The sequence below is a fragment of the Salvelinus namaycush genome, chromosome 36, assembly GCF_016432855.1.
Source record: "Salvelinus namaycush isolate Seneca chromosome 36, SaNama_1.0, whole genome shotgun sequence".
Classification (NCBI taxonomy): Eukaryota; Metazoa; Chordata; class Actinopteri; order Salmoniformes; family Salmonidae; genus Salvelinus; species Salvelinus namaycush.
Genome location: NC_052342.1, coordinates 6,409,993 through 6,437,909, shown reverse-complemented (window position 1 = coordinate 6,437,909; position 27,917 = coordinate 6,409,993). Strand labels below are relative to the sequence as shown.

Genomic DNA, 27,917 nt, shown 5'->3' with positions numbered 1-27,917 from the left:
CTAGCAGAGGATGCACACTGTACGTCTATGAATAGCCCATTATGACACGTGCAACAATATTCCCATTATATTAAAAACAGAAAGGGTATCATATTTGAAATTATTTTATTACCTGCAAATAAAAAAACAAATTAATCAAGCAAAAATACTACTGTATGTAGCTGGGAAAACTACAGCAATACCCTTTAAACAGTGCATGGTCTTTCTGGTCACTTTCTAATCATGAGGTTGCCTATTGCAGCTCTGGCTAGTCTCAAAACTAAAAAAAGCCACCTAAATTTGAAATAAAAAAGGCGACGTATAAGGCAACCAATAGCTAGCATGTAAGAGACAACATAGAAGGGTTGGACATTGTTACACAGTAATAGTCCGAATCACTTCCAGGGATTTCAGTCAAAAAGATGAAAATTGAGTCAAGACTTGAAAATATAGAATGGAATTCTGACTGCTTTAACAGAGCAATTCTCCCATCCTGTAAAATGTTCAGGGACAGGGTGTTTTCACCATCTAAACGCCCATTACTTTGCCTTTAAAATAACTTCCACACAAGTCAATGAGAACTCAACAGTTGATGTGCGCCACTGCCCAGTTGATCCTCACCAAGTGACAGCATTTAAAAAAAAAAAAGAATGTATGATACACAATCATTATTGAATCACAAGATTAAGAGGAGCAACTTGGTCAACATATGTTCAAACTTGATTAAAGTGACTACCTCCCCTCTTAAACACACACGTCATGTGCTAACCGACCCTCTTGTGACCTTATTGGTAGGGCCCGGACGATGCCAGCATCACAATATTTTTCCACGGCAAAAATGAAAACACAAACCATACAAAACCTGCTGTACGTACAATATTGTGCACTATAGCTTGGAAAATAAACAAATGTGACTGTGGATGCCTACAACTTAATGATTTATGTTTCCAACATTAGGGCGGTTTTCCAATACACGTTAAACCTGCTTTGTTTTGTTTCCTTGCCACAATACTAACGAGTATCGTGATACTGGTATCGTCCCGGCCCTACTTATTGGGACTTATGATATGATTTCTAAAATAAACTTTGGATGAAAAAAGAAAGTAAATCGCAGAATGGGCAGCAGATGCTAGCAAGTTGATGCGGCAGACTTTTTTGTGCTGCCTCGCCTCTCACAGTCACAGCACAACGGAAATGTCCTACAGACAGCCTCTCCTCGTTTCTCTCCCAATGAAGAGAAAGTCTAGCCTGGTACCAGATCTCTGTGTGCTGTATAGTCAACTCTTATGATAAATGACCATAAGGTGTTGGCTTTACAACACAACCAGACTCGGGAACCATGCTAGAGGAATGTTCTACAGACACAGTCCTCCTTCTACAGAGATTTACGCTGGCGCTTCATAAAGGACATGGTGTAGTCTCCCGACGGCGTGCTCTTCTGCCTCTTCATCTGCACCTGTGACTGGGCGGTGAGCTGGAGCTTGATGGCGCTGGCGTTGACCTTGGGTGCAGACAGCAGCTCCTTCATGCCCTTCATCTTCTTGCTCCGGAAGGCCACCAGGGGACTCCCACTGGGGGAGGGCAGCTGCTGGAGAGGAGAGGGCACTGGGCTGGCCGACTTGGCCTTGCCTTCGGGGTCTCCACCGCGGAGCCCTGAAGAGCGACGCCGCGTCCCGCCCTCACCACCTACTTTCTTAGCCTGGTTGGGTTGGGTTGGTGGTGGGACAGGGGTGGTGGGGGTGGATTGTGTAGGAGGGGAAGCTTGGTCTTCCAGTCTGGACTCACGCCTCGGGCCACGTCTCCGGCCTTCGCGAGGGTCCTCACTGGATTGGTCATCGTCGTCCTGGGGCTCAGGCTCTTTGGTGATGATGGACACCCTCTGACGGATCTGTGGAGGATGTACATACATTATATATACACACACACAAAGGTATGTGGACACCCCTTGAAATTAGTGGATTTCGCCATTTCAGCCACACCAGTTGCTGACAGGTGTATAAAATAGGGCACACAGCCATGCAATCTCCATAGACAAACATTGGCAGTAGAATGGCCTTACTGAAGAGCTCAGAGACTGTCTACAAGGCAATGTCATAGGATGCTACCTTTGAAACAAGTCAGTTCGTCATATTTCTGCCCTGCTAGAGCTGCCCCGGTCAACTGTAAGTGCTGTTATTGTGAAGTGGAAACGTCTAGGAGCAACAACGGCTAAGCTGCAAAGTGGTAGGCCACACAAGCTCATAGAACGGGACCACCAAGTGCTGAAGCGCGTAGAGCATACAAATCATCTGTACTTGGTTGCAACACTCACTACAGAGTTCCAAACTGCATCTGGAAGCAACGTCAGCACAATAACTGTTCGTCGGGAGCTTCATGAAGCCTAAGATCACCATGCGTAATGCCAAGCGTTAGCTGGAGTGGTGTAAAGCTCGCCGCCATTGGACTCTGGAGGAGTGGAACCGCGTTATCTGGAGTGATGAATCGTGCTTCACCATCTGGCAGTCCGACGGACAAATCTGGGTTTGGCCGATGCCAGGAGAACGCAGCAAAGAGAGGGGGTCAACTCCATGATTTTGGAATGAGATGTTTGACGAGCTGGTGTCCACATACTTTTGGTCATGTAGTGTAATTTACATTGAATCCAATGTGAGACATAATTAAAAGGCGAGAAAAAAAAGAGGATAATAATAACATTGTTTCAAAGGGATGTACCACTACCATCTACAGCCAACGTTTGTGAAAAGACCAAGTTAGATTGATTGTATTACGAGTGGAACACTATATCTCTTTAAAGTAAATGGGGAAGGGTTTCAGATTTAAAAATCAGGTTTGTGGTGTTTTACCTGTGGGTCAAAGCGACTGAGGGACTGGACCAGGTAGGTGGCCCAGCCAACATGAAGGACAGGGGTGGGGCTACCCTCCTCCCACTTACAGATGCCGTCATAGAAACGCAACAGGTGGGCAAAGCATTCTGGGTCCTGGAGGGCAGAGAGGGCAGCGGCCTGTATGGGCTGGTCCTGAGGGGGGCGGGGGTGGGTGGGGGGGAATAGTGTGTTATGGAGAATAAAAAGGAAACCTTCAGAGAATAGCTTGAGAGGCAGTAGCTGTAATATGAAATATGAATGCCTCATTCTTTGACTTGAGATTAAAATGAGAAGGGGAAACATTTTATTTCACTTTCATGTAAATTTCCAATAGTGCCTTGGTGGCGAGAGTCATTACATTCTCTCCTCCCTCGCTCCCTTCTCCGCTCTCGGCGGCTGCAGCCGTCTCCTTCAGCAGGGTGGGGATGACGTCGTTGGCAATGTCAAAAAACTCCTTGTAGATCTCTTCGTCCTCGCGGAAGTAGTTGTAGCTGAGAGACAGGTGAGAAATCACACCTTGTTCTAAACACAGTCATTGAAAATGGTCAATTCAAGATTATCACTAATATAATTGTTCTGTTATTTGTTTTCCACATAAGCAGGACAAGGAGTATTAAAAGGTGTGTGCACTTATAAAATACTCTTCTATCCCGTCTTTTTGGCGGGAAATCAAAAACACTATAGCAAATACTCAAAAACGTGACGTTTTGTGTATGTTTGTAGATCACACACCATGTTCCTTTTTGTCGTGACAGCGAACAGATGGAGCCGAGATTAAAGAACAATAGGTGAAACGGGAAAGGAAAGGCAGAGGGGGAAAGGGAAGGCGAAAGAGGGATGGAATGCACTGACTGTTACACTGCTCTGGGCGTGCCAGTCTCACACATGCTAGAGAAGACAGAGAGACGGGAGGGATCAGCCGCTCGGATGTTCCCTGTGATCCGGTCGGCCAGTTTTTTTTTTTTTTAGCCCTGGCGGCACGATGAACAGTGTGTATAAGCGCGAGCAAAGTGCACGTTTACTGCCCCCCCCCCCACCATCTAAGAACTAGTGCCAAGGCTGGATGGTTGGGAGGAAGTTTCCTGTGATTGCATGTCCTGATGACATCGTTTTTAGTTAGACAAAATTATACCCCTGGAAGACGTGCATGCATTATGATCACTAAAATCATAAGAAAAAGATAACCGTTTCAAGCTATATAAAGGGATATAACGCCATACAAAATGGAAATACTGCCATGCAAAACCTCAAGCTAGAATGAAATCACAATTTCAGACAACTTGTTGCAGATTTGAGACTACAAACACTAACTAACACCATAAAGTACTGAGGAAGTGTTCAAAAACATTACCGCTAGGGATCTGCTGCCCTCTGCTGTCAGAAAGGTGAAACAGCAACTGATGTAAATTGTCAATGCGTACCTCAGCCAGAGATGGTCAACAGGCTTTGTCTCAGCATCCATGCAGATTTCAATATAACTTATCATACCATATAAGGCATTATCATAACCACCTAGCAATGATTTTTAAATGAATGATGCTAAAGGTTATTTCTGTGGGTCAAACACACTTATTGCAATAAGAAAGACAGTTGACACAGAGCAGTAGTGTGTAAGATGCATAGAGAAGGTAGCTAGGCTAGCTGCTCCAGTAACGTACTCCTGCATGACCTGTGCAGCCTCGGCCCAGGCCCCCAAGGCATCCCGGACCTCCCTGTGTCTGTAGTGGTAGCCGGCCAGGTACATGAAGGGGTAGATGTGCTCGTTGTTGTAGTACTTCTTAGCAGAGTTCACAGCCTAGAAACAAAATAAACACACTTTAAGCAAACAAATTCACAATAATGATATAAGTTAAGGAGTAAAAGCCATTAAAAAAAACATTAATTATTGACCAAAGTTAATGAAATAACCTGTATTTTAAGATCGTGACATTTTGACTTTTAAGGCTTTGAGTAAGCTTTTTACAAGAATATGTACAGCTCTCCACACACTCACTTTAAGGTGGATGGCGTGGGGGCTCTCTTTGCCAGGGATGGGCTCCTGGTCCTCCAGGTCTGCCAGGGTGCCCATGGCCATGGGGTATCTGTGGAACAGCAAGGGAAACGAGCTCGAGTTGGTTAATTTGACACGATAAGAACATGTTTACTACAGAAAATAATTCATTTGGATATAACCATGAGACATTTTCACTGCAACAATTCAAAAACAACTGATCGTTTTCCCAGATACTTTTTGAAATGTACCAAAAAGTATCACCTTTCCAGGTCTCCTCGCTCATACAGCAGCCATAGAAGCCTCTGTGCACGAAAAAGATCAGAGAGAGAGAGATCAGAAAGAGGACATCACACAGAAGCACTGATCAGGTAAATATAAACTACAGTTCGGGCATGCTTGATGTCTTGGACTTTGATGATGGCGACAGGTGCAACTCTCCCCTTACAATATCAGGAACTCCTATTCATTATATCACACATGTGCTTGTGCAGGGATTCCCAAAAATGTTTGCATCTGGGACCCCTTGTGATAGCAAATTCATCAGGGGCCCCCTTGGGCTCCCGAGTGGCGCAGTAGTCTAACGCACTGTGCTAGAGGCGTCACTACAGACACCCTGGTTTGAATCCAGGCTGTATCGCAACCGGCCGTGATTGTGAGTCCCATAGGGCGGCGCACAATTGACCCAGCGTCGTCCGAGTTTGGCCGGTGTAGGCCGTCATTGTAAATAAGAATTTGTTCTTCACCGACTTGCCTAGTTAAATAAAGGTTAATTTAAAAAATATATATATATATATATTTTTTTTTTGAGATCTGGCCATGGACCCCTGACCCCACTTTGGGAACCCCTGTGCTAGTGTACATCTATTGTTAATATTGGTGCTGGTCTGACCTGCTGAAGTTGTAGCATCTCGGAGCTGTCAGTGTGCAGGTCCAGAGAGGGGTTGATGGCACACACCATGAAGGCCACCTCCATGTTCCTGTTACACTTCATATAGGAACCCTTTAAGTACAGCCAGCTCTGGGGAAAGGGGGGGGGAGAGATAGAGGTTAGGGTTGAGAGGTGTTGTGTTTTACTCTGTGATTACAAATTCAAGGTGAGAGGAGTGTGTGTGTAGAACAGCTGTTAAATGTAGTTGATATGTAGCTATATTAAAAAAGGTATGTGAGAGTGCATGTTATTATAATGTTTCTGCAGGGGATGGAAGTATCTCTATCTTACTTACCCTCTCACCGACACCGTCAGCAACTGTCTGCCCCCTCCGGTCCTCGTTGCCCTTTCCGTGCCAGGTGACCTCTGCAGTCTCCTCTCCGTTCTTGCCAAAGATGACCCAGGCGTGGTCCTCGGACAGGGCCAGGTGCACGTCCCGCAGCCCCAGCACCTGGCATGCTGCCACCACCGCAAACGCCACCCCCGAGCTGTCCAGCTTTGTGCCTGTTCAAAATGTCAAAAATATGATAAATTATTAGTAGCTTTACCCTTCTTTCAGACAACTGACTGGTGTGAGGATGGACACACTGCAATGACACAGAAACATGTTTGTCCAAGAAATAGATACTAGGCCACAAATGCAATATAGCTAATCATCCAACATAGGAGAGACTGTATCAATATTATAGATCATATTCTATTAATGTAGTTGTACCCCCATATATCCCATCCCTGCATCTAATGACCCCTACCAGTGATGAGACTGAAGAGGGACTGGATGTGGGCGCGGTCCTTAAAGTAGGAGCGGCTCAGGCTGTTCCAGATGACGTCAGATACTTTCTTCACCAGTTCCCTGCTGGACCCGCCAGCAGGCCTGCGGTACTGGGACAGATCCACAGCGCCCCGGATCTGGGCTGCGAAGCGCTCGTGCAGGGCCGATAGCATCCCTAACTCCACTGTAGGAAAGCAGGAGTTAGGGCAGTCTGGCTCCAGCGGCTCAAAGCGCACCCCCGGGACGTTTATTGGTATGACCCGGTTGACAGCCAGGAAGTGTTCTGCAAAGCCCAGGACCAATGAGAGAAGGGCTAGATCCGGTTCAGATTTACGGAGCTCCGCGTCGAACAGCGCAACCACACCACCAATCCCCTTCAGGGGAAAGTGCTTCTTCTGGGCTGAGTGTAGCCCCATGTTGACCCCTCTCCTCTGCCACAGCTCAGTCACTCACTTGGCCAGTGTGTCTTCTCTACTCTCAGCTGTAGTGATGTCATAGGGGCTGGATGAGAGCAATGTGGGAATCAGTACCAGCACACACCTTTAAAATCACTTGAGCTGTTTTTTTCCATTAAATTCAAACGTCTTTTTTTCACTATGGATTAAATAGAATAGACTAGGTTGCCTTAGTGGGCGTGACATTTATCCACTTATCCATTCATTATGCAAAATGTGTTTAAAAATTGTAAACTAATACGGGGAACAAATATTGATATCTGATACAAAACTGGGATAGTTAAGAACAAGGGTTTCAATTAATAACAAATCCAGATTATTATAGCCAACTAACTTTTCAAAGCGCTAGTAGTGCATTCAGATTTCTATCGCCTGAAGCATGCGCACAAGTTAGATACATGCACAAGAGGGCATACTTGCCTAGCTCTTGCAATTGTTTAGCTAAATGGTTCTGCGCATGCTTCAGGTGACACCAGCGGTTTGAAAAGTTTGTAATTATACTTTCCTGTGGATATATTGTATCACATTACTACCACCAAAAGGACCAACCGCACAGACAACCGGTGAAGTACATTAAAATATAATTGTATTCAACATTCTGGCTTGTTGAGGTCGTGAGAGTAAACCTTCCTGATTCAAACGCTCATTCTAAAGCCTTAAGATGCTGCACAGGTATCATTTGGTTAACACTACGGCAACAGCTTCCAGGAACAACAATATTTACATCTTAGTTATAAGGAAAATAAGGAAAATGTATTAAATATGGAACTTGTCACTTTGTTTAAATACTGTTTTCTATTCCATCCTATTCAACTATTGCTGTACATATATTATTCTGACCACGTTCTTCAGATAACGACGTTACGAACGTTATATATTCTATCCACACACGGTCCATAATGTCTATACATCCAATCACACAGACATGTGTATTGTTAGCAATTGCTGCACTGTTGGAGTAAGGAACACACCCAATAACATCTGCTAAACATGTGTATGAGACCAACAAAATGTAATTTGATTTCTGCCCTGACGTAGACTTCAATGCAATTCAACGTTGGGTTTCCAGGCAACTAACTAACGTTACAGTAGCTAGGTAGGTTAGATAGTTTACTGAAACTGAACGGTTTCAACAACCCACACAGGACCAGAAAATTAAAAACATGTAACGTTAGCTAGCTTATTATTCAGTTCTGGTCAACACCAAACATGCAGGTGGAGGCAATACATTGAAGCTAAAACGGGCAGCTACAAATATGCAAATATACTATGTAATATGGCTAGCAAGCTATGCTAGCAGTAATCATGCCAACATGAAAAACACAACTTGTGTATTTCAATCTACTTACAAACATTACCAAACTCATAGCCCGCTCGTATGCGCATTAAAATGTCAAAATAAACCTTATACGCACCAGTTTATTCAAAGCTGCACCCACATGTTTTTGTTTGAGCCTTGCCTTTGCCGCGCAGTGCTATGACTGTGTTGGTCTGTTCAAATCTGTCAGAACTCGAAGATTTGGCGCGCTTGCTTAATTAATCTTACATTGAGTCGCGCTCAATGTAATATTAGTTCAGAGTATCCGTAGATCTACGAAGCTGCACGCACAGTTTAAACGTTTGAACAAACCCCCTTGTTTCTGTGTTAGTGCTATAAAAGATTGTGGATATACTGACAAGATGAATCTCTCTCCGCCCTAACAATGGAGCCGTTGTCCACGGCACCGCGGGCTGTCTAGTTCCCACGTATCCTTTTTTTTGATTGGTGGACACATCTCATTATTGTAATTCTATTTGAATATTCGAAAAGGGTTGTTGACGTCAACCGCCTGTATTCAATGGAGAGAGAATACAGTCTTTATTTTTTGGGAACTTTTGTGAGTGTAATGTTTACTGTAAATGTGTATTGTTTTATTTCACTTTTGTTTATTTATTTCACTTGTTTTGGCAATGTAAACATCTGTTTCCCATGCCAATAAAGCCCCATACATTGAAACTGAGTGAGTTGCTTTGCTACTAGCCTCATGTCATGAATACCCAAAGCCATCTCCGATATAAAGGTTTTTTTCTCAAAGTTGCTGTAATGTCACATGTCCTACCTATCAGTACACTACAAACAAATTAAGTATTTTTACATTTCTATTCAATCAAATAAACCTCACCTAGGAAGTAAGCCATTCATTTTTGTTGTTGTTGACCAAAGTCGACTTTCTCCATACAAACTCCTTGCTTGGTGTGCGAAACAACGAAAATACGCCATCTGTTGGATGGATGTTCCGCCGAGTTGGATCTCTTTCTCTCTGGTGCTATCCGAAATATGTCCCATAGAGCATGATAGAGGCCTCTAGTTGCCACAAAAGGCCGTTTTACCATGGGAAGCACCATTTATTTTTTATTTAACCTTTATTTAAGTAGGCAAGTTAGTTAAGAACAAATTCTTATTTACAATGACAGCCTAGGAGGGGGTACGACAGATTTTTACATTGTCAGCTCAGGGATTCAATCTAGCAATCTTTTGGTTACTGGCCCAACGCTCTAACCACGAGGCTACCTGCCACCATTGAGGGCTTCCACCATTTTAAAGTAGTCAACTGGGTGAAAATTCTTATGGGTTGTAGCCTCTAAAGAGCGCCACGGTGGCGGTGTCATAAAACCTAGCTGTCAAACAGCTAATTAGCTTTTCATTTTGGGGGGTAAATACAGGCAAATATATTGATTAGTCACCTTGCCCTAAAGAGATTTACACGGTTATCAAAACGTCACGCCAGGGTAAGCCTACACGAGACACAGCCCTTATTTTAAGTGTTTCTAAAGTCCCCTATTGGACAAATGAATGGTGGAAAAACAATTGAAACCATTTACCTGTTTGACCGCTCGGTATTATGACTCATACTGTGGTACTCTATGAAGCTGTCATAACGGCACAGATATAAAGATGAGTCCTATATCTAGCTCTATGCGACGTCCCTAACCTTAACCCTTACCATTTTACATTTCAACTTCAATGGGGGTTAGGGACGTCCCAAGGATCCCAGATAGCAAAGACCTTGTCTTGTATTGAACTTCCTTATCGACTGAACAGATGCATTTATGGAGATGTAGTTCAACATTGCACCATTGTTGCCAAAACATCCTAATAAGGATCACCGGCAGAGGGCAACATTATAACGAGATACTGATACATTGTTACAAAATGGGAAAGTCTAGCGATGAACATTACATAATGAAAAAGAGGCGTGTACATGTGAAATGGAATGGTCTCGCAAAGCAATGTTTTTTTGGACATAATAGGCCTAACATGTTTCAATGGAATGTTTTTAGATTATTCTATGTAGAAAGATTGATCATAACACATGCATACACTGGGCTTCTTTTTTATTATAGCCTTAGTATTTTATAGGCCTATTTACATTCTCAAAGTAGAAAAAAAATAGGGTAATGTCTGCATAATAAAATGTGGTAGGTATTTTGCCATAAATAGGCTATGCATATACAGTGCATTCGGAAAGTATTCAGACCCATTTACGCATTTTGTTACGTTACAGCCTTATTCTAAAATTGATTTTTTTTAAAGTTCCCCCTCAATCTACACACAATACCACACAATGACAAAGCAAAAACAGGTTTTTAGAAATGTTTGCAAATGTATAAAAAAAAATTATCACATTTATATAAGTATTCAGACCCTTTGCTCAGTACTTTGTTGAAGCACCTTTTGCAGCGATTACAGCCTCAAGTCCTCTTGGGTAAGCTTGGCACACCTGTATTTGGGGAGTTTCTCCCATTCTTCTCTGCAGATCCTCTCAAGCTCTGTCAGGTTGGATGGAGAGCGTCGCTGCACAGCTATTTTCAGGTCTCTCAAGAGTTGTTCGATCAGATTCAAGTCCGGGCTCTGGATGGGCCACTCAAGGACAGAGAGACTTGTCCCGAAGCCACTCCTGCGTTGTCTTGGCTGTGTGCTTAAGGTTGTTGTCCTGTTGGAAGGTGAACCTTCACCCAGCCTGATGTCCTGAGCGCTCTGGAGCAGGTTTTCATCAAGGATCTCTGTACTTTGCTCTGTTCATCTTTCCCTCGATCCTGACTAGTCTCCCAGTCCTTGCCGCTGAAAAACAACCCTGCAGAATGATGCTGCCACCACCATGCTTCACCGTAGGGATGGTGCCAGGTTTCCTCCAGACGTGACGCTTGGCATTAGGCCCAAAGAGTTCAGTCTTGGTTTCATCAGACCAGATAATCTTGTTTCTCATGGTCTGAGAGTCCTTTAGGTGCCTTTTGGCAAACTGCAAGCGCGCTGTCATGTGCCTTTTACTGAGGAGTGGCTTCCTTCTGGCCACTCTACTAAAAATGCCTGATTGGTGGAGTTCTGCAGAGATGGTTTTCCTTCTGGAAGGTTCTACCACCTCCACAGAGAGAAACTCTGGACAGAGCTCCAGAGTTCCTGTGGACAGAACCCGAGTGACCATCGGGTTCTTGGTCACCTCCCTGACCAAGGCCCTTCTCCCTCGATTGCTCAGTTTGGCCGGATGGCCAGCTCTAGGAAGAGTCTTAGTGATTCCAAACTTCTTCCATTTATGAATGATGGAGGCCACTGTGTTCTTAGGGACCTTCAATGCTGCAGAAATGTTTTGGTACCCTTCCCGAGATCTGTGCCTCGACACAATCCTGTCTCTGCGCTCTAAGGACAATTCCTTCGACCTCATGGCTTGGTTTTTGCTCAAACCTGCACTGTCAACGGTGGGACCTTATACAGACAAGTGTGTGCCTTTCCAAATCATGTCCAATCAATTGAATTTACCACAGGTGGACTCCAATCAAGTTGTAGAAACATCTCAAGGGTGATCAATGGAAACAGGATGCACTTTGAGCTCAATTTTGAGTCACATAGCAAAGGGTCGGAATACTTATGGAAACAAGGTATTTGTTTTTAATTGTTTATGCATTTGCAAAAATGTTAAACCTGTTTTCGCCTTGTCATTATGGGCTATTGTGTGTAGAGTGAGGGAAAAAAGTAATTTAATCCATTTTAGAATTAGACTAACGTAACAAAATGTGGAAAGTCAAGGGGTCTGAATACTTTCAGAATGCACAGTAGGCTATGCTGCGTACAGGTGCTAGTGGGAACTAGGAAACTCTGAAATTTCCAACTTGCTAACTGGTTGAACGCAGCATGTGTATAACTGAACCAGAATCTGGGTTTATAGGAGATTTCCCTTTTCAGCAAAGGAAGCACACATTCAACTTGCCACTCGCCAGCTTTTTAAGCATAATAATGTCAAAATACATTCCGTACTTACCAAAGAAGGGAGTTTCACTGAGCAACTTGTCATTATTTCCATCACGGCCGGTATTTACTTCCAAAAAAGGTCTAAGTAAAAAGTTACATGCAAGTATTGTTTTTGACCAAGTGCACATTCACCAAATCCACCTCTTCTGCGCCTTCAATAAAATCAATTATTACTGCCAAGCACAGGTCGGCGCATCGAAAGGTCATTGATTTATCCGACGAGGAAGAGGCAAAGCGAGAGGTTTCACTCTAGCCATAATCTGTCCAAAATAAGCCCAAATGCGTTTCACTTGCCTTTGGAACAACGACTCCCATTGTTAGGACGGAGACATGAGCATCTCGTTATTTTATACAGATCTGTTTTATCACCTACAACAGTGTACTACAGAGGAGGTTGGTGGCACCTTAATTGGGGAGGACAGGCTCGTGGTAAGGGTTGGAGTGAAATGGTATCAAATACATAAAACACATGGTTCCAACTTTGTATTTAGACCCTTTTTGGAATTACTTACCGGCAGTAATGGTCATAGTTGCTCAATGAAACTCAATTTTTTTTAATAAGTAGGCTACCTAACATATTTTGACATTATTAGGCTTGAAAAGCTGGTGAATAGCAAATTGAACAGCTACTTCCCGGGCTTAAAGGAGAATCACCATATTCAACGTCTCATGTAAGGCCAGATTCTGGTTCAGTTTATTACTACACCTAGTTAAGTCGAACATTTCCGAGTTTCCTAGTTCCGACTAGCACTTGAACGCGGCATATAACATGCTGTTGTCCTGAAACACGAGAAAATGTTGGGTATTGCCCTTTAAATGAGCCAATGGCAAATATCAATCTCGGGTACATTCATTCGCCAAACAGTTTGTAACTAAAACTAGAGTTTCTATTGGACAATTTTAGGTAGGTCCCTCCCCGTATCGTTCCGTTTTGCAACAGACTTGGCGGAATGAATACACTCCTTGTTTTGCTCTCTCGATCAGTCCTCAACCATACAGTGCCCTCCATCCACACAGTGCGCGTGAAGGTGCACAGGCTCGGTGACACTGCGTCCAGGTCTTGGGGAATACGAGGCAAGTTGGAAGAAGACATTTTAAGGACAGCAATAATACACAACAAATTCTCGGCGCCACCGTGCAGAATATTTTGTAATTATAGTAAAATGGCAGATCCAATGACCCAGTTCGACCAGATATCATCGTCGCAGGGGCTGGCCGATGGACAAAACTCTGTTGCGGCCAAAGACTCAAAAATGTCCGGTAAGAGAAAGCTGTACCTAATTCAACGGAAACGTTGAAATGGTCAACATAGACAGGGTGTTTTAAACTTTCAATAACACAGGTGCTTTGAGATAAAGTAGCCCGTAGCTTTAATGGCAGACCGTCAAAACCACATTTTTTTAGGTCCGTAAAAGGAACTTAAATGAAAATACTTGCACATATTTTTTCGTTTGTTATGCAGACTTATATTGGCATCTTCCCTGTAGACACTTGAAATGGTAAAGTTGTTGAAGAGGGACAAGTGCAGGCCTTGTAAGCCGATATGAGGCAATTTTCTTCTTTGTGGGCGTTAAAAGGGTGTTAGCCTAAATGCTCTATTAGAAATTCTGCTAGACCAGTAAGCACCCATCGCCCGTTATGGAATCGAACGATATTACACTGACGAGAAATTGTTCAAAAACACAGATAGTTGGCTTGAGAAACACGCACCACGATTGGATGGAACACTAAACCAGTCTCCCGCTGGTTGCAAGGCTTCGGGGGCTGTCTTTTGTGTGCTTTGTCAACGTCCCCTCCAACCTCTACTTTGACCTAACTTTTTATTTAGTATCAGACAAGGGAGCAGAACATGGTGACACATTTTACTCCCTAGTTGGCCCGCAGTGAAATGGCTACATGTTGCGGCGACGGTAATCTGCACTGCAGATGCATTGTTACTGGGAAACGGCAAATGAAGGGAGGACCTCCAAATCGTCTCGGCATTGGTAAACAAACCCATGCGAGAAGATTAGTGTTTCACAGTCCAATCCCTCTCATTCGTTACAATGATGCATTTATTCTATGGTCTTCTTTTCTTTTCTTTAATCCTAGAATGTGTAGCCTACTGTAGGTTTTATGGCGTGTTCTAAACAACGGGAAACTGGGAAATCTCCGACTTCCTACTAAAGTGGGTTCACTTATCGGAGATTTCCGAGTATTTAGTTGCTTTGAACTCGGCATATTACCATGTCTTGTTTTGATGTCATGTCTATGCTAATACAGCAAACATTCGCTAGCTATCTAACCAACAACTGTAACGATGTATTTGAGACAAGTTCAAATGTATTTATGTTTTCAATAAACACTCAGACACTAAATATAGGTTACATGTCAACGGTCTAAGCCAACCGTCTTTTTTGCCCCATAGTTGCGCACGCGCCTGTATTTTTTTTTCCAGCACTGAGCAAATTTCACGTCTGCTGAGCTTGAACGTTGAATGTTTACTGTGAACACTGAGGGTGTACCCGCGTTAAATTACAGCTTTAAGTGGCCAGGAAGGCTACTGTGGCTATTTGATCGTAATGGGGGCCTACCAGAGTGGCCTACAATGGAGAAAATCCATCCCATAACAGTTTAACATGGAAATAGAACAGCTATCGTTCAGCCAATGTGTGGTATTCAATGTAGGCCTACATTCCATGGACTTTTGAAAAACACACGCAGGGCTTGACATTAACCTGTTTATCCACTTGTCCTTTAGACAAGGAGGTGACTGAACATATTGTTGTGTTTGATGCAAGAAACCATTTTACAAAATAAAATTCAATATTATTCCCATACCATTATTACAGAAAATCAGACAAATTATACTACCCCCATAGCTTATTCAAGCCGGTCTCAAAATACAACACTGCCCCTTTAAGACAAAAACAATCTCTTTACCTGACACGCTTTTCAAAGATGTCTAGAAATGTACACGTTTTGTGCTTTTGTAGGGAGCAATCACTCCCCTATTGCTGACTACAAATGATCTATAACTGGGCTAAGAACTCATTAACTGGCAAAGGATATGAACAAAATGTGCACACGTGGCTACATGCAGCTCTCGCTTTGATCTCAAAATAAGCGCATCTACTCACGACCGCTCATGCTGTAAACACAGTCCAGTTCAAAGTAAATGGCACAGATCCATACATGGCAATGGTCTATTTGCATATAGGCCTCCTGCAGCTGTGATTGGTTATGCCACACCGGTCTGTATAGAGTACGGGCTGAGTCATGTGTGTCATTGTAATAGAATCCTACTCCGATGCGTTCTGCCTACATCAAAATCTCTTGCATAGTTTGTTTTGTTTGGGTATGTTGCATTGAAAGTGACTATTGCGTTGATTCAATCACAATTGCCACAGTGAAGGGAAACGTTGATGGTGTTAACAGGGAAAACTTTAGAACAGTGGTCACCAACCTTTTCTGAGTCAAGATCACTTTCTGAGTCAAATTGCAAGCCGATATCTAATGCTCAGATTTTTTTTTTACATGACTTAAAAAATGTAAGCCTATGCAACATTAACCAATTATAAACACTACTGTAGCAATGAGGTTTGTGCAGTAAGCTATAGGCCCAATACATTATCACCACATATTGGCTTCGCTTAAATTGCCCTGCCATTGCATTGTTATTTGGGCCATTTAAAAATATATATATTTCAAAATTTGCGGTAGGCTATATGATCACACCGATAATAGATCTGTTGTTGTATTACTTGTGAAGCACAGCTGAGCATACATTTAAATAATTTGCTTTTTATTTTACTTTTACTGGGCTGATGATGCCTGCATCTGATGGTCAGTTTCAGAGGAAGCAGACTAAGGGTCCGCCTCTCACCGTCCCTCCGCTCTCCCTTTCCTCCACAGAGCTGACCAAAAAGGGACACCTTCCAACTGATGGCGAAACTCGAGTTGCACCTCATTGTTTCTGCCTCATGCACAAATGCACGTTGTTACTCCTATGAACAGAGAAAGTGAAATATTTCTCAATATTAAAAAAGACCAAAGCCGCTAATAATAACAACAACGCAAGCCTATCAATAGACTTTCCTACTCATTCATTACTGCTGCACTGCTTCTTGTAGCCCTGAGTGGAAATAGGAAGAATGTGTATTTGATGGCTTATAAAAGTGTACTAAGTGCTGAGTAAGAACTTAAACATTCACTCACTCATAAAAACAGCAGCTCTTTGTTTTATTTGTTGCCAGTTTTTCTCTAGTCATGGTTCTAAACGTTTTGAAATCTCACAGCATCCACTTCGTTGTAGCTTTCTTTTATGCCTTCTACGTTACTGCAGACACGGTAATCTGAGCCACCCGATTGGCCAGCGGTAGGGCACTTGATTTGCTCCCCCTGGCCCAGTGGGAAGGCAGAGTTTGTACCTTCAGACACATGAAATGGTTCAAAATGGCAACAGTGTGCCTACCCGGCACACAGGGCAGCTGAATCCGGTGCACCTACTGCTAACAGCCCAGACTAATAATGGGAAAAAAGGCTTTATCTTGAGTTAACAGAAATGTTTGGCAATCGACTAGGAATGTCTTGGAGATCGACCAGTCGATCACGACCGAACACTTGGTGACCACTGCTCTGAACTTAACTCAACTTTCTAATCTCATGCTTATCTCCTTGGGCTGATCATTCTTCTGCGCAGCAGTCCTGGGGGAGCTACGCGGCCATCTTGGGCTACTGTGCACCCGTGCAGCTTAGAGCGAACATTGCCGTCTAGGCCCATATGATGAAAACAAATGGACACTCTTGCCTCTGCAACGATCTTCAAACTGACAGCTTATTGGTCATTAGGGAGGGGCATTTGAAATCGATTTAATTTATATATTCAGCTAACCATGTCTTACAAGCATCCGTTAATAACAAACCTTGTTTTAAATATAGTTTACTGTATATAATTTAAAAGCCATGCTGAAAAGAGTATACAGCTCCCATTGCAAATCGGGAATGTTTTCTGTAATCTGTATTAGACTGAATACCAGTTGCATTGTCTCAAAGTGGTTATGTTACAACAAAGGTATTTACTAACCAATACATGTTTCAACGGGGAGAATAATAATTCATTTTATTCTGTTTTGAAAGTGTAACTAAGGTTTTGAACAATTCTCCAAGAAATTGGCATTGCCTTCGCATTTTTCTGAAGTAAATCCTTCAAACCAAATGTTCACGTGTTCTTTCATTTCACCCCAGTCATGCGGAACAGTCTCTTGCTGACTTATCGGTGCCATTTTCCTCCTTACCTCGGCTGTATGATCAGGCAATGATGACACCAAAGATGTCACTGGACCCTTGCCGCTACTGTCATACAGTATCAGATGTCACATGGCTGAGTTAACACAGCACCCAGTCTAGAGGAATCCAAATGGAACTATATAAATCTACTGAATCCAGCAGAGTTTTCAGCGGAATGCAATAGGGCCCAGACCAGGGTAGTGCTGTGTTATTCATTGGGTCCTTTACTTTGGTATCATACCATCTGTTGATGCCCAGTGTTGCACCAGACTGCTAGACCACTGGTCAGTCTCTCTTAGGCCTAGTACTTCCTTCTCAACACATTTGAGTGGCATTTGTTGCACTGGTCACTAAGGAAGTGACCTGAGAGATCTTAAGGCTCAAGATATCTTGCGTCTAAATTTGCATTGAGTCTGATTGTCAGGGTTGTTAAGTTCATGAAAAGCATCCCCTATTCTTTTCATGTCACTTTGACAAGGTGATTGTGCAAGCTCTGTCAATGGAACCGTTTATCTACGACAGCAGGCAGAATGCCATAGCTCTACTCTTAGACTGTACGGAAGAATTCGCGTTACAATGAATTCTGAATGAGAAATGATATTCATGGTGTCAAACTCGTAATTGCTTGAGTCAGTGCTGTATTTCATTTCTTCCTGCACTGCCAGTAAAACCAATGCAACTATTGGAGAAACATTATTCAAACTCATCGATAAAGTAATTTTACCGGCCGTTATCAAAGCTAAACCCAGTGCTCTGCTGGCTCTCCGGTTTCATAGGCTATGCACATTTGATTGCGGTTCTGCACCTGTTTTCAATTAGAATGACGGTCAAGGTCAGAGACAACGACGAGGTTTATGTTTAGTTTGACAGACACGTGCACTTCCAAATTACACTAAATATACAGTAGTGACTAGGGAGTCCTTTGGACCAGTGATCTAATCAGGTGAAATGTTGTATTTCCCTGAGTAGGGATTCAACATGCTGCTGATTTTTATCTTGAGAGCGATAAAAGTACAGATACATGCTGAGGAATGATCTGGAATCTAGTCCTGTGCAGTGAGGAGCATGCAGATATGGCCATAGTTTATGTGAGATAGTCTGGAGAGAACATGGGGTACTTTCGGCTCCCTTTCCCTCTGTGCCATTCTTGTTCTATCTCTGCTACTCATTTTCTCCCCCTCTCTGGGAGACTGCTGCTCTGCTCGGCACAGACCATATCATCTCTAAGGTCAGTGAATCGGGCTGAGGCAGCAAACTGACCCCGGGGGGTATTTGAGTGTCATGTCTTGGCTCTCCTCGGGAAGGGACAGAAATGGCTGGCGTGACTGGGATGCCATGTTAGGGCCTCCTCCAGTTCCGTATCATCGGCCCTCGGGCATAGTCCTACATCCAGATCTAGTAGTAGAGTATAGGGCTGTGTAGTGCCAAAGCAGGTTCTCTTCCTACTCAGGTCAGCTGCCCGTGATAGATTTATCACACGGCTGAAAGTGTTGAAAACATGAGCTATATGAAGCTATGTTTAAACCTTGTCTAGAGCCATGGTCCAAGTCTGTAAAAAGGCAACAAAAAATTGCCTTGTTTCTCTTGCATAGATCTTCTTAGATAAGTGACATTTTGAGGATGGCCTTTTGTGGACGCTTCGGTCTGAAGTGGTTCTTGCAATAGTTTCAGGCCATTTGGAAATGTCAGCGAAAGAAGAAGAATGTTGACTCATCTCTGATTGTGGGAAAGAATGAAGGTGTGTCACGGGTAGGCTTAACGTGTCTGGGCGAGTCTTTTAACAAAGGACTGCTGTACAGCAAGAGTTCGCCAACCTGCCCAGCCAGTCTCTGATGTGATTTCAGTTTGGGCGACCAAATTGCTTCTTGATCATCCAGCTCATGAACTTTACATACCATCCCACTCACGGCTGAGAAAATTCCCCAGAAAGTCTCCCCTCGGTGTTCCCGAACCGTGGCATGTGTGAGAAGGAAAGAGCAAAGCCGTGCACTTCTTGTTAGTTTGATATTCAAGGAAGCTGTTTGATGGTAATGGTGCTCTACAAAGGCTGTTCTTGTTCTTCAAGATCACATGAGATTCAGAAGTGAGGCAGAAAATTTGATCACTCTCTGCATAATTGCCATCAAGTGAGTGCAGTGTTGCTGCTTGGTTGGCATCGGGTGTCGTAAACCACGGGAGAAATATGTGCACATTGCAAATAAATTGCCTGTTATAGAATGCGTTGTCGGAAGCATCGTTGTTATTTGTGTGTAGTAAAATAGAATTTGTGTTTGTCATAGTTTGTTGTTGGTCATATCGCTGTTATTGTCTTCTCTTTGCCTGCATAGGAAAAGTTAAGTGCATGGATTAAATTGATTCTAGGTGTTTATTGGTAGTAGATTTGTGGACGCTAACAGTTGCATGGGGTTAGAGTATATTAGTAGATTTTTCACTGTAGTTTCTGACACTAAGTTTATAGAGCATATTGTACAGTTATAAGGTTGGATAGTGGAAGCCCCACCAGGCATCCAGTTAATCAATGTATTTTGTTTTTGTTAATGTTTAAAATTGGGCAGGGTGGGTAGGGGTTGTTATGGAGATTGGAGTTATTTTCTGCCACTGTAGGATGTTCATTATTCTGTCCTTTTTATTTTTTCAGATTCCTTTCTTTCCTCTTCGCCTGTATCTCTCATTCAGTCTCCGCAAGGCAAGTGTATGGTTCTCTTACGGTGCTCGCCTGCTGTCCTCTATCCTCCCTCTCTCTTTCTCTGTCCTTTTCTTCTGCTCGGCTGCCACTGTAATGCCTTCCATCCCTCTCTCTAGTGCCCCTCTCCTCCTCTAGGCCAGACCAGACCAAGAACTTCATACTAGAGGCCTGCAAAGAAACCTGCAACCTATCATCCCCCACTCTGCAATCTTCAACCAACCCCCACCCCGCTCCTTCCCTCTAGGAGCCCTGTAACGTCATCCCATCTGTTTCCTATGCTGCTGACCCTCTGCTGCCTGCACTAATTGCAATTTAGCAGGGCAGCGAGGCCCATCCCGCTTTCAACAGTGTCTGACAGTTGGAATTTTAACCCCCCCCCCACCCCAACTGGAGGCATGAAATACTCAATTAATAGCAGCAAAATGGCTAACCCCATAGCCCCTGACTGACACCAATGGTGCGTGTCAAGGGAGAATCACTGTTTTTAGGGTTTGAGTTCAGGCTTAAAAACGGTTTAATCTCTGTTGCCAGAGGACACATCTCTTCGGGCATACATGTAATGTACCCGACCTAGGTACTATATTGTCTACAGTATATAGGCTAGACACAGCCGGATACGTGATGGTGATTAATCCACAGGTCTAATTGTTATGTACAGAAAATTAGTAAGCCATCTATTGATGGTGTAGTGCTACAGTACGTTGATTCCCAATGGAATGTATTGACATTCCCAATTGGAATAGAGCCGTTCTCAATAGATTTGAATTTCGATCGGAATAAATTGGCATCAAACACTTGAAAAGGGTGACCTAGAGTACCGTTATGTACTCAAACAAGCAATACAGTGAAGAAGAGCATGTTTCAAATTAGTTTAGTCATTCCCCCAAGCTCTCGTACTCCCCTCCAAAAGCAACCTGCTCTGTTTTTACCCCATCAGAAAACTGACAAGACCTAGAAATCAAAGATGTGGGAAAAAACGTCTCCACTCCCCACTGTATAACAGCAAGCTGATCCATTTCCAGTCTTTACTGCCTGCTCTGTCACATTATTTAGGTCAACGGCACTGTAGGTCCAAGATAATCCCAAGATTGCCACTTATTTTAAGAAAGCAGAGAGAAGTTCAAGATCACTTTGTGTGCGGGAGGAGCTAGAACTCTAAAAATGGATCAGGTTGGTTGTCCCAGGGGACCCTAGCTGTCCTTGGATAGATGGCCCCTTCCCTCCAGGCCTTAGGCCCTATCTCTAGAAGCCCCCCTCCCCATCCATCCCGCCCCAGTACCATCACCGGCACTGGAGGATGAGAAGCACTGTGAAGGGATCCACTCTACTCACTGCTCTATGCCTTCTCCAGGCCGGGGTCTGAGCCCTGGACCCTGGCTGCCCGCTGTCCCACCACCTCTGCTCTATACCTTCTCCAGGCCGGGGTCTGAGCCCTGGACCCTGACTGCCCGCTGTACCACCACCTCTGCTTATTGCTTCTTATGCTTTTTGCATGTGACCTCTGCTGGAGCCAAAAAGTAGGTTTTCTTTTATGGTTTCATTGTTTAGATGTTGTTCTTTTGATTTTATCTCTTGATTTGGCTTTTTGGGGTTTCTTTTCTACAACACAATTTTGTAGTATTTATAATAATACAGTGTGTTTGTAGGCCTAGGAAGTAACCTAAAGAATGAATAGTATAGAGATTATTAAACCCCCGACTAGATGGGCAGAGACTGAAAATCTATCCTATGTAGTGCTAGGATATTCACACAGTCAAAGAGTGAGCTAATCACACAGTGAGGGAGATGGGCCTTGGGACCTATTCCCTCCATCACTAATTGGATATGACAGGGCTGTACCCAATGGAATTTGATCTCTTATCATTCTGTGATTCCTCTGCAGCAAAAATATTTGGCTGGATTCAGACTTTTTTGGCGAATGCTTAACAATAACAGATTGTAGGCCTACCACCACGGGATTTGATGCACACGTGGAATGTGACTTAGAGGCACAATATCCTCTTGCCTTGAAGTGCGTATGTAACATGCCGTTCTGGTCCTTATAAAGATATCTAACTTTTGCTTGACGAGAGGCAAACGTGCATCCTAGCTAAGATGGAATCCTTAATGGAATTACTGGAAGACTGTCTTATCAAGTAAACAATTTGACTCCTTCCCATAGTGTCAAAATGATTGCGGTGATTGAGACTTTCTCATCGTGAAGAAGCACATCCCTTTTAAGTTGCCTTCCTAGGCATATTATGAGATGTGAGATATGTTGGTTGGCCTGTGCCAATGATTGTCTATTATATTGACAAATAGTCAAGTGACCGCTCTAACGATGGAAATGCATGCCCTCAAAAATGGAAGGCAGGCGGGAGGAGACGATATCAGGTTGGACCATTCTAGCCAATGAGAGGGCAGATAAGCGTGTGAACAACAGGCCATAAGAGATATAGGACTCATTTTTGACAGCATCTCCATTTTAAAGTAGTCAATCGTGATTATTGGAGCAGTTGCTTGGGACATCTTGTGACTATGTATGGTCCTTGTCCCGGTCCAACTCTAATCTCCATTTTAAAGCAGTTCATTTTCTTTTTCATTGGCCTATTGCTAACCAACTAATAGGAATCCCCATCCAGTTGACTACTTTAAAATAGTGGAAGCCCTCAATGGCAATTTCCATGCTAAAACAGGTTATAGAAAGTGAGGACACAATCGTGGATATCTCTGACAACAGGCACAATGGCAATATAGTTGTAATTTTCAAAGTTGCCGAAATGCCATTCACTTATCAGTGCATTCGTAACAACCTAACATTATGAAACATCTATTCGATCAAATAAGCCTTGCGTAGAAAATTAGAAATAAAGCGGTTTGTTGACCAAATTCGACACTGTCAATGACCTCCTTACAAAAATTCCTCACTTCGTGGCCTTAATTTCATGGACAGATTTTGGGCAGAGTAAAACCTCTCACTTTGCCTCTTCAGCTCTGCCTCTGCTCAACCGTCCATTAAAATGGGGATTAGTACTGAAAGTGTCCCTTTTTGAAGCCCACACACGTTAACACTCTCACTCAACTCCAATGACTATGGGGAGTAGATTGCGTAAGAGGAGTGAGGCGTGGAAGTTCAGTGATGCTCTCATTTGAGGATGAATGAGTATTACAAAACAGTTCAAGTAGGTGACAATAGATAAAACTCCCCTTTGACAGTGTTTCTTATGAAGTGTTTTGGGTCGTGTTATTAGTGATTACAAAATACTACAGATAACTCGTTGATGTAAGTTATTGAGTAGGCTAGTTTATGAAATGTACGGTAACATTTAATATGAAATGAAAACACCATTGATTTGTTCTTCTTTCATACCTTTTTGACTAATTCGTATTAATGACCAGTCTGGTTTTTATAGCTGCCAATTCTCCATGTTCGCTTGTCGCTGTGTTGAAATTGACAGGGGCGGACCATGGGACTGAAAAGGGATCATGTGATTATTGCAGACTATGTATGTATGCCCCCCGCCCCAGGATACCTGTGGCACTCTGTCATTGGAGGGGGATCCTTGTTCCAGTCCAATTCTAATGTCACCTCTGCTCTGGCATGAGGAGATTGCGGCGGGTTAGCTCGCTTAGTGACGTGATTGACAGACAGACGCACAGACGGGACATTCATTATTTAGGAAGCCTCCCCACACCAGGGGCATTGTCCAGCTTTTTCTCTGTGTTGTGTTAGCTGGGTGTTTAGAAAATCTGGCTGGGTTTTACAGGCAGACGAATTCTGATCTTCGTTCTACTAATTGGTCGTTTGACCAATCACATCAGATATTTTCACATCAGATCTTTTCAGAGCTGATCTGATTGGTCAAAAGACCAATTAGTGAGAAAAAAAAGACCAGAATTAGCCTGCCTGTGTAAACGTAGCCTTTGCGGTTCAGTTACATCTTCCTGTTGATTTAACAGATAGCAGGGTAGACAGAGGCCAGTAGAGTGCAAGTTACAGCCATGAAAATTGGCCCATAGGCCCTCCTCTGCGAATGAGACGAGTCCTGTAAATCAATTACGTTTTACATTCATTCCGAATTCTATTCGTTATATTTCTTGCTCTAATGCTTGTATACATTCCAGGGAGGAGTCATTCAAGTACATTAAAGATATTGGATCTGCGTTAAACTGCTTGATTAATATCGTACCTAATTGACAAGATTGAGGTACGATGCATTAACATGATTATTATAATGAGCTCTGCATTACATTACTTACTTACATACATACATCTGCAGTATTAAAGACATCAGGAAGTGTATTCCCCTTGGTATGTAGGCCTAAAGAGGTTGTGTTAAAATGGGAGCCACAGCTCATGGGTAAAGGATGTACAGTGGGTCCATAATTATTGGCACCCTTGATTAAAGATGAGAAAAAAAAAAATAATACAAATACTGAGCTATGGTGTATGCTAAAAACAATTAGGAAATATAATTTTTTACTAATACAATTGCTCAGGGAAAAATACAATACCGGTCAAAAGTTTGGACACACATTCAAGGGTTTTTCTTTATTTGTACTATTTTCTACATTGTACAACAATTGTGAAGACATCAAAACTATGAAATAACACACATGGAATCATTTAGTAACCAAAGAAGTGTTAAACAAATCAAAATATATTTTATATTTGAGATTCTTCAAAGTAGCCAGCCTTTGCCTTGATGACAGCTTTGCACACTCTTGGTATTCTCTCAACCAGCTTCACCTGGAATGCTTTTCTAACAGTCTTGAAGGAGTTCCCACATATGCTGAGCACTTGTTGGCTGCTTTTCCTTCACTCTATTAAGTGTGCCTTGAATATAAATCCAATTTTATTTGTCACTTAATACAACAGGTGTAGACCTTACCGTGAAATGCTTACTTACAAACCCTTACCCAACAGTGCAGTAGAGTTAAGAAAATATTTACTAAATAAAAAGTAACACAGTAGAATTACATAACAATAACGAGGCTATATACAGGGGGCACCGGTCCCTGAGTAAATGTACGGGGGTACAGGTTAGTCAAGGTAATTTGTACATGTAGGTAGGGGTAAAGGGACTATGCATAGATGATAAACAGTGAGTAGCAGCAGTGTAAAAACAAATTGGAGGGGGGTCAATATAAATAGTCTGGGTGGCTACTTGATTAATTGTTCAGCTGTTTTTATAGCTTGGGGGTAGAAGCTGTTAAGGAGTCTTTTGGACCTAGACTTAGCGCTCCAGTACTGCTTGCCGTGTGGTAGCAGAGAGAACAGACTGGAGTCTTTGACAATTTTTTGGGGCCTTCCTCTGACACCACCTAGTATATAGGTCCTGGATGGCAGGAAGCTTTGCCCCAGTGATGTATTTAGCCGTACGCACTACCCTCTGGAGCGCCTTACAGTCAGATACTAAGCAATTGCCACAACAGGCGGTGATGCAACCGGTCAGGATGCTCTCGATGGTGCAGCTGTAAAACCTTTTGAGGATCTGGAGACCCATGCTAAAAATAAATAAATCACAGACAGTGTCTCCAGCAAAGCACCATCACACCTCCTCCATGCTTTACAGTGGGAACCACACATGCATAGATCATCTGATCACCTACTCTGCATCACACAAAGACATGGCGGTTGGACCTATTCGGTAAAAGACCATCTTCTGTATACCACCCCTACCTTGTCACAACACAACTGATTGGCTCAAATGCATTAAGAAGGAAAGAAATTCCACAAATTAACTTTTAACAAGGCACACCTGTTAATTGAAATGCATTCCAGGTGACTACCTCGTGAAGCTGGTTTGGAGAATGCCAAGAGTGTGTAAAGCTGTCAAGGCAAAGGGTTGCTACTTTGAAGAATCTCAAATATAAAATATATTTTGATTTTGTTTAACACTTTTTTTGGTTACATACATGATTCCATATTTGTTATTTCATAGTTTTGATGACTTCACTATTATTGTACAATGTAGAAAATAGTAAAAATAAAGAAAAACCCTTGAATGAGTAGGTGTGTCCAAACTTTTTGACAGGTAATAAAAATGAATCTAAAAAAGATATGGGTCAAAATGATTGCCAAACCTGTTTTCAATACCCCAGCACCCTACCCTTCCGAGGATAACGACACTGAGCCTTTCTCTAAAATGTTTCATGAAATTGGAGAACACATTGGGAGGGATCTTAGACCATTCCTTCATACAGAACCTTTCCAGATCCTTTTGTCTGCACTTATGGACTGCCCTCTTCAACTCAAACCACAGCACCGCCTTGATTTTGGTAAACGTCATTGGCACTTGGATTGAAACCAGTTCTATGATCAGATGACATGAAAATAGAGCTCTTTGGCCACGCACACCAGTGGTGTGTTTGAAAAACAGAAGCAAATGCAGAATAGTACCACATACCTACAGTAAAATATGGTGGTGGATCTTTTATGTTACGGGATATTTTATTTCCACTGGTCCTGGAGCCCTTGTTAAGGTCAATGGCATCATTAACTATTTTTAGCCAAAAACCTGGTTGTCTCTGCAAGGAGGCTGACTCTTGGATGCAAGTGACTCCTCCAGCAAGACCACAACCCCAAGCACTAATCAAAATCCACAAAGAAATGGCTAATTAAACACAAAATCTATATTTTGCAAGGGCCATCTCAGTATCCGGACTTGAACCCCATTTGAATACCTGTAGCTTGAAATGAAGTAGGCAGGCCATAAGCGCAGACGAAGATAAAGCATTTTTGTATTTAACTAGGCAAGTCAGTTAAGAACAAATTCTTATTTACAATGCCGGCCAAACCCGGACGAACCTGGGCCAATTGTGTGCCGCCCTATGGGACTCCCAATCACGGCCGAATGTGATTAAAGCCTGGAATCGAACCAGGGACTGTAGTGACACGTCTTGCACTGAGATGCAGTCCCTTAGACCACTGCTCCGCTCTTAACTCGGGTTATTAAGGATCTGGAAAGATTCTGTGTGGAGGAATGGTCTAAGATCCTAACCAACGTGTCCTCCAATTTCCTAAAACATTTTAGAAAAAGGCTTGTTATCCTCGCAAGGGGAGGGTGCTAGTAATGAAAACTGGCGTTTGCTGTGAACACTGAGGGTGTACCCGCTTTAAGTTAGTTTTAACAGTGGCCATGTAGGCTACTGTGGCTATTTTGATCATAATGTAGGCCTACCAGAGTGGCTTACAATCAAAAACAATGGAGAAAATCCATCCCATAACATTTTAACATGGAAATAGCTGTTCTATCATTCAGCCAATGTGTGGTGTTCAATGTAGGCCTACATTCCATTAGACTTTTGAAAAACACTTGCAGGGCTTGACATTAACCTGTTTATCCCCTTGTCCTTCAGACAAGGAGGCGACTGAAAATGTTTTTGTTTGATGAAAGATACAACTTAACAAAATAAAATACATTAATATTCCCATGCCATTATTACAGTGAATCAGACAAATTATGCTACCCTCTGCCTATTGGCTACTTAGCTTATTCAAGCCTGTCTCAAAATACAACACTGCCCCTTTAAACAAAAAACGTCTCTTTGCCTGACTCACTTTTCCTAGAAATGTACATGTTTTGTGATCTTGTAGGTAGCAATCACCCCCCTATTGCTGACTACAAATGATCTATAACTGGGATAATAACTGAACAAAATGTGCACACGTGGCTACATGCATCTCTTGCTTTGACCTCAAAACT

General features: G+C 42.8%; 2 protein-coding genes across 3 annotated transcripts in view; one reads left to right on the top strand and one right to left on the bottom strand.

Moving 5' to 3' along the window:
• Positions 1–88: 88 nt before the first annotated feature.
• Positions 89–8,688, bottom strand: LOC120030441 (menin-like). Its single transcript, XM_038975843.1, has 10 exons — positions 8,407–8,688; positions 6,517–7,037; positions 6,060–6,268; positions 5,726–5,854; positions 5,098–5,138; positions 4,837–4,924; positions 4,502–4,638; positions 3,202–3,334; positions 2,823–2,996; positions 89–1,867 (listed from the first exon to the last, which is right to left on the bottom strand). Exons 2-10 carry the CDS (start codon positions 6,950–6,952, stop codon positions 1,355–1,357), a joined length of 1,860 nt encoding a protein of 619 aa, XP_038831771.1. The 5' UTR covers positions 6,953–7,037; positions 8,407–8,688; the 3' UTR covers positions 89–1,354.
• A 4,556-nt stretch (positions 8,689–13,244) lies between these two features.
• The window catches only part of LOC120030190 (reticulon-3-like), a 33,506-nt gene continuing 18,833 nt past the window's right edge, over positions 13,245–27,917 (top strand). Inside the window, exons 1-2 of one of the 2 annotated variants that reach the window (XM_038975540.1) lie at positions 13,245–13,535; positions 20,182–20,229. In XM_038975540.1, the coding sequence (XP_038831468.1) occupies positions 13,439–13,535; positions 20,182–20,229 (145 nt within the window). In that variant the 5' untranslated portion in view covers positions 13,245–13,438. The remainder of the gene's footprint in view (positions 13,536–20,181; positions 20,230–27,917) is intronic. The other variant, XM_038975541.1, reaches the window with a different exon arrangement.